The 15,142-nt window shown below is 32.6% G+C and overlaps 1 protein-coding gene and 3 non-coding genes across 4 annotated transcripts; 3 read left to right on the top strand and 1 right to left on the bottom strand.

Annotated features, from left to right (window-relative positions):
• The first annotated feature begins 4,214 nt into the window (after positions 1-4,214).
• On the top strand, positions 4,215-4,288 carry TRNAT-AGU (transfer RNA threonine (anticodon AGU)). The gene has a single exon. It is a non-coding gene; the product is annotated as a tRNA-Thr (tRNA).
• A 532-nt stretch (positions 4,289-4,820) lies between these two features.
• TRNAT-AGU (transfer RNA threonine (anticodon AGU)) lies at positions 4,821-4,894 on the top strand. Its single transcript has one exon. It is a non-coding gene; the product is annotated as a tRNA-Thr (tRNA).
• A 568-nt stretch (positions 4,895-5,462) lies between these two features.
• On the top strand, positions 5,463-5,536 carry TRNAT-AGU (transfer RNA threonine (anticodon AGU)). Its single transcript has one exon. It is a non-coding gene; the product is annotated as a tRNA-Thr (tRNA).
• Positions 5,537-6,085: 549 nt separating this feature from the next.
• Positions 6,086-10,289, bottom strand: LOC149908576 (glutathione S-transferase-like). The gene is made up of 4 exons (XM_090102054.1): positions 10,137-10,289; positions 9,337-9,504; positions 8,896-9,035; positions 6,086-6,356 (listed from the first exon to the last, which is right to left on the bottom strand). Exons 1-4 carry the CDS (start codon positions 10,270-10,272, stop codon positions 6,189-6,191), a joined length of 612 nt encoding a protein of 203 aa, XP_089958180.1. The 5' UTR covers positions 10,273-10,289; the 3' UTR covers positions 6,086-6,188.
• Positions 10,290-15,142: the final 4,853 nt, after the last annotated feature.

Below are 15,142 nucleotides of genomic sequence, written 5' to 3'. Positions count from 1 at the left end.
TATAAGGAGACTGAATTACAAAGATTTATGGTAATGATGGAATACAATCGCTTTTTATATGCATTTGTTAAATTTTACTTCTATTTTATCTTATGCTTATGCTAGCTTTCCACTGTGTCTTAAATCTAATCCTATTAATATTATAAATGTGAAAGTTTGTATGGATGTTTGTTACTCTTTCACGCAAAAACTACTGAACCAATTACAATGAATTTTAGCACACATGTAGATGGTAACTTGGATTAACACATAGGATAGGTTTTATCCCGGAAATCCCACGGGAACGGGAACTATGCGAGTTTATCTTTGAAAATGCGGGCGAAGCCGTTTGCGGAAAGCTAGTAAATTATACATATAAAAATCTCTCTTTAATCAGGCTTTCTATTTAAAAAACCGCATCAAAATCCGTTGCGTAGTTTTAAAGATTTAAGCATACATCCCTATATCGCATATAACAAATTCGCCTTCCGTGTCCTCTATATCCCTATTACCTATATAGAGGACAGAGAAGGCGAATTTGTTTTATACGTACTATGTATCCCTCTTCAATCTCTCTATCTATTAAAAAAACCTCATCAAAATCCGTTGAATAGTTTTAAAGATTTAAACATACATAGGGATATAGGGACAGAGAAAGCTGAATATCCATACTAATATTATAAATGCGAAAGTAACTCTGTCTGTCTGTCTGTTACTCAATCACGCCTGAACTACTGAACCAATTTGCATGAAATTTGGTATAGATATATTTTGATACCCGAGAAAGGACATAGGATAGGTTTTATCCCGGAAATTCTACGGGAACGGGTTTTTCTCTGAAAACGCGGGCGAAGCCGCGGGCGGAAAGCTAGTAGTAGCTATAAAGTTGTTTTATACTATGTAGTGAATAAATTGAAAACTTTAGACGCAACTTTAGACGCAATTATTACGTTGAGATAATGTTTGTGTAATGTTTATTAAAGGCTATTATGGTGAATAATAAACACAGAACTAAAGCCTACGCACTTACTAATAATGTAGCTGCCTATTATTGAACTTCATAATCGGATTAACAAGACCTATTAGATATTCTTCTAAATAATAAATAGAACTGCACTATCACTTCATACTAGTAGTTAGTAGACTAGTAGTTACATTATATTACGAATAACGGATAAATGTTAAAAAAAAAATCACAAAAATATAATTGCAAGTCAAAGTTGCTCTGAATTTTTGTTTTGAGAGCTCAATAACACATTATTAATGAAAGTCAACATTTCAACATGTCATATTACATGCAAACCACAGACTAATAATAATATACTACGTATACAAATGCAAACTTTTAATCACATCGGCAATTTCAACTAATATAATTAATATTAAAATAAGTCTACACCTAGTCCATTTATCATGTTCATATCTATATTTCCTTAAAAAACTAACGCAAAATTACCCTCTTCATTGTAAGTAAAAAGCCGTAGTCAGAAACAAAACGAAAAATATTATCGCTTCAATTTCATGGTAATTACGAGAAGAAAGGCTACACAGGCTAACAAGCCGGTATTGTTCTTACAACTTCCATGTCTATGAGCATTGAAAGGACTTGTTATACGACCATGAAAAAGCTAACTACGCCATTTTTAAAAAGGATTTTATAACTAAATCGGGGGCTCCGGCAAACAAATTATTGTGTGGATATACATCATAATTATTATATTATGTTTTGTATTTTTATAGACTTTATTGGGATTGGAATAAATAGGTTGCAGTGTAACTTTATGTTTTTCGTCAAATCTGGATAAATATCGGTATCTAGTTAGCAGGAAAGGTATTGATGCATGGATCCATCAGGCATATAAACTATTGAAATTACTTAAAAATAATTTGGAAAATCCAAAAGTGCACGCCTCATAATTTTTTTTTAATAAATATTTATTAATTATTATTTTTGTTTATTTAATAACAATTAAACCACATCGAATCAGACCCTGAAAAATGAAAGGGTTCTATTCCTGAGCATACTCAAGCGTAAGAGAAAAAAAAGACTCGATTAGTAAAGTATTTCGGTCGCTATCGTGTTAACAAGAAAAAGGATCCGCACATACAGACACACGGACGTCCAAGACAGAACTTTTTTAAACTGTTTTTTAACTAGTTTAAATAACAAAAATGATATCAAAAATATCATGAACGTTAAAAATAGTGTTTTTTCTTAATATGTGTGTGTATGTATTATCTTACAAGTGCAATGTATGATACATAAAGACATTTTAAGTTTGAAAAATCATATGTTTTGCGCGAAGTGACAGTAGTACCCACCTCAACGCTTCGCTTATGAGGCGTGCAAAAGTGCATTTGAATAAAACATCTATCAATAGTATATTTATTTCAATAAATACTTGTTTTTACTACGTATTTTATTGTCAACACAATACGATGAATCGAAGAATAATATTGGAAAGCCCTATTATATGCGTCATAAATTACTTAGAAATAGCTTCTTTTAACACAATTAAAATATAATTTCTCTCATTTTTAGGAGCTTAGACAACGATTTTGCCGCACCATTCATTGACATAGTGGATCTTGCTTTCAAACATCAAAAATGTCACCCCCAATTCATAGGGATACAAAGTTGGAGCAACAAACATGGCATTAGCGCGTTAAACCATGGGCTCATTAAAAGTTGTATAGCCTTGTCTAAATCGAATTGCCGGAGCAAGTTTAACAAGAATTTTCCAGAAACTTTTGACGGATCACAAAGCAGGCGAATAACTTTCAAAAAGCAATTAGGGCCAAACTAATTTACCAGTTTTCACCTTGGGGACCAACAATGAGTTGGAATATCTAACGGGATAGAACACAGCTTTGAAATCCGGTTAACTTTGAACAATCTGCTTTATGTCACTGTAGTTTGGATATATCTGTTGACATATTTTTATGTCATGTACAATGTACGGGACATATAGAGGACTGTACAGTACTCCCAAACTGATAATGCGCATAGAAAAATTCGTCACTGTTCGACAACTGTCATATTTCCCGAGCCTCCGAAGACGAAATGTATATAGAGTGGTTAAATGTATTTTCTTCATGCATAGTTTATTAGAATTATGAGTTTTATTGTGATTTTATGGTAAAAGAGGTAAGTAACGAAATTTGTTTCGATAATTCAATGTAAGTTAGTAGCGAGGATATAAGCCACACGATTGCGAATATATATTTGTTGTATTGATTTACTTGGAAAATTCTATACTTAGAAATATTAAAGTGTCTTACTGAAGCTGGCATAATGATGGATGTATGGAAGTTTAAAATAAGACAAAGTTTATATTTCAAAAAATGATTTTCAAACACTGGTTTACATTTAAATTGTGAAATCTAATCATTAAAATCTCAGTCCAAAGGATTTACAGAATCAGGGATTATCTCTATTTCTGATATCGTAGAATGATCAGAACTTTAATTATGCTCTTATTAATTTTCACTTTCCCCACTGCTATCTGCTACCTGTGCAAATAATCATTTTACCGGAAAATTCAACTTTGAAACAAAACTAAGAAGGGTATGTAACAGCAGCTCTTTATAATTCCATACAGAGATAATACGTGCGGTCACCACCAATATATAAAGACGACTGACGGATTTTTGAATATTTTGACTGACAGGCTACATTCACCTATCGCCCGAATTGTTTTCGATTGTGTATGACTCTGAATTGACTCCTATTTCTTTCGAACAAGGTACAAGATGCAAGTGCATTGTTTAGGGCACTTACGATTCAATGATTCGGGGTGATTCGGGTGTTTCTGGAAATACGATAATTAGCGAAGATCTGCATGCGCATTATTAATTTTGGAGTACTGTAGTTGTGTGTATCCTTTATTGGGTATGTATTTTGAAATATCGTAATATCATACAAGTTTCGTGGAAGAGAGTCGTAGAATTTTCGCGTAGTCTTCCAGTTAAATACCCATCCAGTTAAGACAATGTTTATACGCTCAATAATAATATGTATATATAATATTTTCCATTGTATCCTTTGTTTTTCTTTACTTAGCAAAAGGCAAGGTAACTTTCAGAGATTATTGATATATTTTGATTTATCGTAAGTATATAGACCAAAGTAAGAGTTATTGAAACTATATATTCACATAACCGAGTTCATTACATTTTTATTTTAAAGGATTATAATTTGTAAGTGGATTTGTTTTTCTAGTTCGCCCCTTGCCGGCACCGTGGCTTAGTTGGTTAAAGCGCCTGTCTAGTAAACAGGAGATCGTGAGTTCGAATCTCACCGGCGCCTACACTTTTATATTATATATTATAGAGAAGGAAAAAATAATATTTTTAATGTCCAAAACTAGAAACTGATTTCAAAAGCACTTCACTAACATGTACATAGTTTATTCTATTGAAGAAAAATAGTGAAATGCATTAATTTAGATGAAATCGAGATGAATTATATTACCTTGCAAAAATAACAACGAAATATAGACGTATTATGACGACTTTTCTACTTAAAAATAATAATGGAAAAATAACGATCTCAAGAGAATTTTGTACTTATCATAATATGCGCCGCTGTTCACGTTTTCATTTTAATAAAAGTTGCCTTGTTGTCTTACAATTCTCTATTTTTCATTGAAAATACTTATTTACAAATTCTAAGAATTACTTATTGATTCTAACTAAATAAATTATATCTTATCAATATTATGAATGCGAAAATTTGTGAGTATGTTTGTTTCTCTTTCACGGAAATATTACTGAACCGATTTCAATGAAATTTAGCACACCCACTATCAGAGTGGGTAAATTTAGATACCGTCATTATCGGCAACGTGGCTTAGTTGGTTAAAGCGCCTGTCTAGTAAACAGGAGATCGTGAGTTCGAATCTCACCGGCGCCTTTACTTTTTAGATTGTTTCATTTTTGTTGAGTTTTTCTCAACAATTATTTTGTCATAAAATTTTTACCCACATAATATTACCAATCAAAATATTATGAACTAGAGGTCCGCCCCGGCTTCGCCCGTGGTACATAGTTCACAATAAAAGGTAGCCTATGTCTCAGGTATCAAAATATCTCCATACCAAATTTCATGCAAATTGGTTCAGTAGTTTAGGCGTGATTGAGTAACAGACAGACAGACAGAGTTACTCTCGCATTTATAATATTAGTATGGATTATGAAAATACCATCAATTCGTTGTTCTAAGGCAATACCGACAAACAATTCAGAAATTCCCTTGGATTTCCAAGGGAATTTCTGAAAATGGCCGATGGCACTTTCTTTAACAAAGCTCTATAGTTTATTCGCGTAAGTATTTCGTTTTTATTATTTCTGATTTGTAAATTTGATTGCAACTATTGCTGAGGTGTAAATACTAGTCCATTCTAGTGATTCTAGTGAATATAATAATGTAACAGTCCTATTGTTTACGCAATACTACGGTTATTTTCTGCACGTTGCTCGCCGGCACCGTGGCTTAGTTGGTTAAAGCGCCTGTCTAGTAAACAGGAGATCGTGAGTTCGAATCTCACCGGCGCCTTTTTTTCAATATTATGAACTTTTTACATCTTTTTAATATTTTAAAGTTTTGTTTACTTTTACCATGATTGAGTGCATCATAATATTATAAACAGCTTCATTTTATGTGCTTTTTCTGCTATCACATAATCTTATCTTCTTATATATAAAAATGAATCGCAAAATGTGTTGGTAAGCGCATAACTCGAGAACGGCTGAACCGATTTCGAAAATTCTTTTTTTATTATATTCCTTGAAGTACGAGGATGGTTCTTATGTAGAGAAAACGTAAATATGTACCACGGGCGAAGCCGGGGCGGACCGCTAGTCTTATATATAAAAATGAATCGCAAAATGTGTTGGTAAGCGCATAACTCGAGAACGGCTGAACCGATTTCGATAATTCTTTTTTTATTATATTCCTTGAATTACGAGGATGGTTCTTATGTAGAGAAAACGTAAACATGTACCACGGGCGAAGCCGGGGCGGACCGCTAGTAGATTATGAATTAAGAACATGAACTAATAGGTAGGTACTTCATCCAATTTGTGTATGATTAAAACAATTGAAACAGTAATAATAATTTAATCATATGAATAACTATTAGTCTATTTTTGCAACAAATGCTCTGCATGCCAAAAGGTCTATAATGTTTTTTATTGTGTTGAATAATTTAAAGGTTGTATGGAGCTCTCTTCGCGATATAGTCTTTGACACCAGGAAGTGCTCGCAGTTTGTTAACCAGGTTCACAATTGTGGGGTATTTTGTGTGGATTTCCGAGCCCAGGAATAAGTTGCTGGCTTCGATGATACCGAGGAGGATGAAGTCGGCCCAGCTTAACTGAAAGGAAAAAAAATAATTAAATAAAAATTATGTATAGCATTTGGATCTTTAGATATATTTAAATAGATTAAATGTATTTGTCGCGATGTATTGCTTGAATGTTAAAAGTAATTTGAATTAGGACAGAATAAACAAAAATTTAGTTTTTAATTTCATTTGTGTATCTTTAATATTGTAGATGCGAGAACAAAATATAAAAAAGTGTGTTATCTACCTTCTAGTTAAAATTGTCCGAGTTATTTTTGTGTGATAACATTAAGATAAACAATAAAGTGTTTATAAACATTGATTAATAGTATTGTAATCTTATTATGAACTATTCTCTTCAAGCAATATTCATTTCTAATAATTATTTATTTGCCACACCATAGAAACTGTAATCTATTTCACTATATATTATGTAAACTTTATCAATCTTTTTACCTATTTACCTATAATTATGTTATTTTACATTAAAACATATAGACTACAAGCCCGCATATGAAAAAAATATGGGTCAAATGAACCACCACGGGACATATCTAGTACGAAAGAAGAGCAAAAAATAATAAGATTCATCACTATGCCGTCACTTGTAAGCTGTCCAACTGAGTGCAGATGAGAATTGAAAAGTGAAGGTAGACTCGGTAAATTTTGGTCATATATTTTTGTACGGCATTCTTAACCATCGATAGATCCATTAAAAATAATAAGAAACCGCTCAGTGCCGTACAAAAATGTTGGTCCACCAAGTCGGAATTTTTATTTAATTTCCGAGAGTTACCGGGGGTAAATTTGGTCATTTGACCATGTACGGCATCTGTGTCATACTATTGCTATACTGCTTTTAATCCATTATTCCGCAACGCCGTACAAAAATCATGGGGACAAGGGGAAAAAATCGAGAGTTGTAATCCCCTCTCTTTCCCCACTCCAGGGGGTCATTTGACACAACACGAAATAAATTTATTTTTAAAGTATTTTATGCATAGATAATATTTTTTCATGTGCCGTACATTTTCGTTGGTTCAAAGGGGAAAAATCTGAAAAAGAAAAAATCCATATAACGAAATGTTTGCTTTATATTTTGATAATAAAATATAAATATACATTAATATTAAGAAGCTCGAGGTGGTTAATTATCACCTTGGAAAGTCGGAGTCAAGTGGAATGGACTCCGTTAAATTGATGAACTAATAAAAAAGCTATGAACGAAAAGATGTGAATTATATGCAATCAGCCCATGAATACAGGTAAAGTCACAAGCAAATGCTAGTATTATATACATATTCAAAATGTACAAGTAAAGCGCTTTCAAATGATACCAAACACGGCATATTTATCTTAACTTTATTTTTTTACTCTGTATGTTTTGTCCGCTAGAGGGCGCCACATTAGATTTTGTGAAACCCCATATAGCCTTTAGCTAGCTGGTCGCTGGTTATCCAGTGAACAATTCAGATGCTTCTAATGATATGTTATTTATCGAATTCTGATAAGTAGTTTAGAAGTTACGAGGGAATAGATGAACATACATACATGACCTGTCAAAACCATAACCCTCCTTTTGCTTTGCCGTAGTTGGGTAAAAATATGTTAATGCCGTACTGTATCAAATGGCCATAAAGCACCCTTAAAATTGTAGCTTTCGTCGCTTTCATCAGCCTAAAAGATGTGGTCTGCACAAAAATGTACGGCATCGTTTTTTCCTAATTTATCTATGTTAATACTATTTAAAACAACGAATAAAGTGTAGAAAACTATTATATTTTATTAATCTACGATGTTTAAACTTTAACAAAATTTCTGGTTTTGCATTTCTCTATAACTTTTTTTAGAACGGTTTATTTTGAACGGCAATACTATACAACAATTGAATTTTACAATATCATGTTAAAAAAAAAGTTCCCGTACAGGGTCAAATGACCTTACAGCTCTTTATATCAAGAATTCGATGAAATTAAGATGATTATTGGTATACATTTAAAAGAACAATTATTTTTTGACGGCATTGCTTTTAATAGTACTTTTGAGTGCTAGATAATGTTTTGGAAGCGAAGCCGTACTTAGTCAAATGACCCCCTGGAGTGGGGAAAGAGAGGGGATTGCAACTCTCGATTTTTTCCCCTTGTTCCCATGATTTTTGTACGGCGTTGCGGAATAATGGATTAAAAGCAGTATAGCAATAGTATGACACAGATGCCGTACATGGTCAAATGACCAAATTTACCCCCGGTAACTCTCGGAAATTAAATTAAAATTCCGACTTGGTGGACCAACATTTTTGTACGGCACTGAGCGGTTTCTTATTATTTTTAATGGATCTATCGATGGTTAAGAATGCCGTACAAAAATATATGACCAAAATTTACCGAGTCTACCTTCACTTTTCAATTCTCATCTGCACTCAGTTGAACAGCTTACAAGTGACGGCATAGTGATGAATCTTATTATTTTTTGCTCTTCTTTCGTTCTAGATATGACCCCTGGTGGTTCATTTGACCCATATTTTTTTCATATGCGGGCTTGTAGTCTAATAATATAAACGTCAGCTAACCTTTTTGCTGAAATGTCCATTGTTCTTCTTCAATTCCTTCTCGAATCTAGAGAAGTAGTAGTTAACTGTTTCCTCAAGAACTTCATTCTTGATTGCTGCTTTTTTAGCGGGATCACTCTCCTTGATGTAAGCAAGGACCTCTATTAATAAAACGCACTGATTAATATCTTATCAGAAAAAATATAGAGCTTTAAATTGTAGAAATCTACATATTATAACGCAATTTAAATTTAATAAAACTTATTTTAAATTAATTTCAATCGAATAAATTGCAAACAAACAAACATGCACGCAAAAAAACGCACACACAAACACTTATTCGTCACACACTCACTCATACATATTCCCAATATTCACACGTACACCGAAATTCAACCGCAAACAAAACACACCGAAATTCCCAACACGCACACACATACACACACTTTAAAATATACTTACTCGACCAGAAGTCGTAAATGTTGAACACAATAGCATCAAGCTCAGCCTGGTCCCACGCGTCAGCTGGGAGGAGGTTGCTCTGGCTGGCTACGTATCTCGCGATGGCGAGAGATTGGTTCAGGGACTTGCCATTTTCTTCGTACAGAGGGAACTGGCCGTAGGGCAGAGCTGGTATGATAGAAAAAGTTTTAAACGTGGTAAAAGTAAAATAGAAAAAATTAAGAAGAAATTAAATTGTCACTTGATAACTCGTTAGGTTTGAAGTTGTTTGTTTTGTGGGAAGTAGGATAAAAATTAATGGCTATTAGCGGCCGTAATCGGCCGATCTCTCTTAAAACAGATCTTAGAAGACGCCCGTAAGGTATACGCCATTGTAAGATAACCTATAAAGGTCTTAGAAAAAGCGTAAAGTATACATAATGTTTTAAAAATAATAAGTAGAGCATAGATTAGTCATTTCGTGACTTTTTTGTACTTTTGTTTGAAGTAATTACGAGGTAAGACTCTTGTCACTGTGCCTAAGCACTGTGCGATCTGAATTATCGACTGCTAATTAAGGGTTACAATAAATATTATAAATGCGAAATGCTCTGTTTGCTCTGTTTGTCTGTCTGTTACTCAATCACACCTAAACTACTGAACCAATTTGCATGAAATTTGGTATGGAGATATTTTGATACCTGAGAAAGGACATAGGCTACCTTTTATTGCGAAATATGTACCACGGGCGAAGCCGGGGCGGACCTCTAGTTTGTTATAAAATCTAGGCTTGTGATAAACGAAAACCTTTTAATACTCACAGTCCTTAATGCTTTGGATGGGCCATTTCTTGAACTCATAGTGGACGTCTTCGAACTTGTGGCCCGCGTAATGCAGCATATACCTGATTGGCTCAGCGAGGCCATTGAAGTTGAAATAGTGCAGTTTTCGGGCCATTGTTCACACTTACACTGTTACAGCCACTGAAACAATGAGGTGGGGTGAAAAAAATTGGTTTATATAAACTTGAAGAGATAAGAGATTTAGGGTTCCTTCGGCAAATTTTGGGAATAAATTGATTTTAAGTTTTGAACTTTTTTTGACTCAGTATTTTACTTTTTTCAACTAATTGATATAATTTTAAATTAAATCATGAATAATTAATGTTTTATTTTAGAAAATAGAACTTTCAAAGTTTTCTGAGAGATACGGAATTAACATGCGTTTGATTGTTAAATTATCCTAATAATATTACTTTTATTTTTTACTCGTTAGTTAAAAATACACCGTATTTACAATAGTTAAGAACCCCCCACCATCTTTAAGTTACGAGAATATTTTGACAAACAAACATAAAAACCATAAAATTTTATGGTTATTTATACGACTTGATAATTCATGAACTCTCAGACACCATTATCAATGTCCATTATCAATCACGTAAGTTTTTTTTTATTGTTTTGTTTGAAATTAGTTAATTTATAGTAAGTAAAAGTGAGAAAAATGCCCACCTTGAATATATTTTATTATTAAAAAGAAATAAGAAAAAACTATAAGTGTATTCATATTCTACATAAAATATACAATTGTGTGCTTTATTTGAAAAAAATATTTTTATGAAACTCAATATTATGAATTCCGATAGAAATATAAAAATATGAAAGCTTTAGTACAAGGAATATCAGAAAGAGAACAACGGGATCGTAAAGGGGTCGTATTTTTATATTTTTGTACTGAATTAAATTGGACCGTAGAAAACAGGCTGAGATGTACAATTCAAATATTACTCATAATATTATTTCGTTTAATATTATGTATAATATTATATTATGTATACACGTGTTCCTGATTTCGAAGAATAATAACAACCTTAATGAACATAAAACTGAGTAATATTAATTTTCGTGAAATATGAAATAAAAAATAATGAATAAATTTAGCCATATCTCAGAAAAATTATCATTTTATAGTTTATCCTATATGTATGGATACCTATATATTTCACATACATTAATCTAGTTTCCTCTATTTATAAAGTAAATTCTTATTATAACGATCCAATTGGAAAGATTTTTTTTAATCCAACCAATGTTCCACTCCTGTTAGTCTTAGCGTGATGAAACTATAGCCTAGCCTTTCCATAAATGGGCAAGAAGTTCCTGAGAATAGCGCGTTCAAACAAACAAACAACTCCTTTAGCTTTATAATATCATTAGTATAAATTTCGTTCCCAAAGTTGTCTGTCATTTGTTATAGGTTACAGTTGCAAGACAGTCGTAGGTCAGGCGCTATGTCGTCTGAATGTCACGGTCGCTAGATAAGATAAGACAATGACAATAAAAACATAACCAATTATATTCATAGATTGTTTTTTACGATTTCTTTGAGCTCTTTATTTCTTAGTAAGGGTAAATTTTTATCGGTAACATTATTGGCAGCCTCTAACCAAAGAGGGTAAAGAGACTAGACTTAGACTCCTAGAGATTCCAGTTCTTGGAAGGTCTCTGTAAGGATTGGTAATATTTATCCAATAAGTACATTTATATTTGTAATCTACATTGTTGTATAACAAGCAAAAGGTTGCATAAATACAAATAGACGACCTTATTTACATTGTTCACAAACATAAAACCGATTTTAATCATAGTTATAAATTATGTTTAAATCAGTAAAAAAGAGAAATACATAATAAAATAGCTTCAAAAATGCCTATATATACATAGTTTTAAAATATTGTATATGATAAATGATTATTTAGAAACCCATAAAACCTCATATATTCTTTTCTTTAGTGTCTGTATTACAATTTACAGAAAGTAAATAAAAGCAAACCATTAAATAGCTAATAAATTGAAGGAAAATACAAATCACTACATAGTATAAAACAAAGTCGCTTTCTCTGTCCCTATGTCCCCCCGTTGTACGCTTAAATCTTTGAAATTACGCAACGGATTTTGATGCGGTTTTTTTTAATAAATAGAGAGATTCAAGAGGAAGGTTTATATGTATAATAACATCTATCAAATAGTGGAGAAGTACTGTTATTTTTGAGGTTTCTAATTTGATGTCGTAAAAAATTACATTTTTTCCGCTTACGTTGCAAACGCAGGCTGAACCCTACGAGTTTTATCAAAATAATGTACTAAGTATTATACACACTGAACAGGTCTACAGAAAAGTCCGCGGTGGTATATATCTATCTCTTATGGATAACCCACAATAACTTTTTTTGTCAATTACTTTTTACGACAAATAATGGCTAATTTTCAAAGCGATTTTAACCAATACAGCATTAATCCTTAACCAATTAAATACCTTGAATACATTGTTCATTTAATATAGATCTATATGGCCCGTTACACCGTATGATTTAAGTGAATATTTTCGAAGATATAACAGATTTAAAAATTGCGGGACGTAGCGTTTGCGGCGGTACCGGCCGGTCGCCCGGCTATAATATATTTTATACCCATGCGAAGCCGGAGCGGGCCGCTATGTTTTTATATACAACGTTCACAGTTTTTCTGTAGTGTATTTAGTATCAGCATTGCACCCGTGCGAAGCCGGGGCGGGTCGCTAGTATACAATAAAAATATGCGGTGTGTATGTTCAACCTTGTGAGTGCTTTCTTAGGCACAACTAGCTTGAAACCCGTAATTTAGTAGAGGTTTCCATTGTCGCCTAGTGGTCGAGTATGGTTGTACTTTAAGCGTAAAAATATATAATAATATGTTAACTATAATTATAATATGGCGTATAAAATATATTATCTATAATGATATGGTGTACTGTGTATACTTTAATTGGAAGCAATTGAAAGTATTTTCGAGTAACAAATGTTTTGACTAATGTCGTAACGGTGAACGCATCAAGGCATTTATTACTGTAGTGAGAATTATGTTCCAATTTGAAAACCTATTGGGAAGAATAAATAGATAAATGAAACTAATTAAGAAATGAAATAGAAGAAGTTGGTTAAAACTATACCGAAGAAGAACTTTACATTAAAATATTAACGGAGTCCGATGGTTCCTATATTCATCGGGAACATTATACATCAGGAACATTAAGTGTATTTAAAATCCTTGTCCTAATACAATTGGCATGTCAATAAAATATTCATGGATTCCGAAGTCAATCACAAAAAGGCTTTGTGGCTTAAAGGAATGCCTAATCAGTGTTTGTCTTCCTAATTTATAGTTTAAGGATAAATATTTGATTTGTACTGATACAGAATCAATAACGATATTTGTATTGAATGCATTGTCTTTCTGATTCTGGAAAGCTGGCTACAAAATCTTAATACTATTATAAAGGCGAAAGTTTGTATGGATGTATGGATGTATGGATGTTTGTTACTCTTTCACGTAAAAACTACTGAACCGATTACAATGAAATTTACCACACATATAGAGGGTAACTTGGATTAACACATAGGATAGGTTTTATCCCGGAAATCCCACGGGAACGGGAACTATGCGGGTTTTCCTTTGAAAACGCTAAATATTTTGGGACTTTAACATATTGTACCTGTTTAACGAAATTCACAAGGAGCTTTGGGAGCTAAATACACATTTAAAAGAAAAACCGCTGCAAGCTGTACCCTACCACTAACCACAATTCCAAGTAAAATATCCGTAAAAGGATGATGTTTATTTACCCGCTGGTGTTATAGCTAGGTAAATGCGGTAAATAATGCCAGTGTAAGCAATTGTTGGATAAATTATACTGACCCCTGCCTCAAGGGAAATCTACCAAGTATTAAGGTTCTTTTTAATAATTGTTAGACGCTAGATTAATAAGATTAAAAGGTATTGAAATACACAATTTGCACAACAAATTACTATTATTCTTAAAAATAATAATATGCAATGACCTATTATTATACTAGACCTGACCTATTATACTTTTTTATATACATATCATAGATAATATGTATTATGCTTTCAGGTGAGCGCTAGCTTTGCTAATTATGCGATAACGGGCGTCACCGCACCTAATTTATTTATTTACAATTTAACCTATATAATTATATACTTAAATTTATTTTTGCAAGTGGAAAATAATCTTTACTCACTTATCACTACATACCTAGTACAATCTTCAGAACTACGCAACGGATTTTGATGTAGTTTTTTTTTAATAGAGTGATTCAAGAGGAAGGGTTTAGTATATAATTTATTAGGTTTTAGAAAAAGCGGGCAAAGCCGCTGGCGGTAAGCTAGTAATATTAGGTATAGTATAACTGAAGAGTTTTTTTGTTTGGGTTATCAGTTGAACGCACTAATCTCAGGAACTGCTAAGTAGTTCCAATTAAAAAAAAATGTGTTGGATAGTCCACAACATGCTACTATCAATAGGAGTGGAGAAGTAAATAAAAACTGAAAAATACCTTACCAGTTTGAGTCGCATTACTGTAATTAACTACGATATCCGTAAAAATATCTATTATCTATCAGCTAATTATCTGGAACTACATTCTTTACTAATACAGCGCAACTATTTACGACGAAACTTATCGATAAGTGAAGCAACCTTTATTTATTAGCGCCATTATTCAGCGAACAACAAGAAACACCCTTGGGCCAAATTGATTCCATTCAATAAGCCTCTATTAGGGATTTATTTGCTTGATACTTGCTACCTGGTTCACTTGTCTATTTAATGATTTGAAATTGGAGGGTACTTACATTTCAATTGTATTACAAGTGGTGTTTTGATTGTTGATTGTTTAGAAATAGTAGAGAAATGATTTAATATTTCAGCAAATTACTTCTTGTTGTAGCAATCATACCTACACTGCATTATTTACTAAAATTAATGTCTT

This window comes from Colias eurytheme, chromosome 5 (assembly GCF_061535395.1).
Source record: "Colias eurytheme isolate Ceu_HAF_F1 chromosome 5, ilColEury1 Martin Lab GWU primary, whole genome shotgun sequence".
NCBI classification, from domain to species: domain Eukaryota; kingdom Metazoa; phylum Arthropoda; class Insecta; order Lepidoptera; family Pieridae; genus Colias; species Colias eurytheme.
Note: the sequence above shows the minus strand (reverse complement) of the source record. Positions and strands in the feature narration are given on the sequence as shown.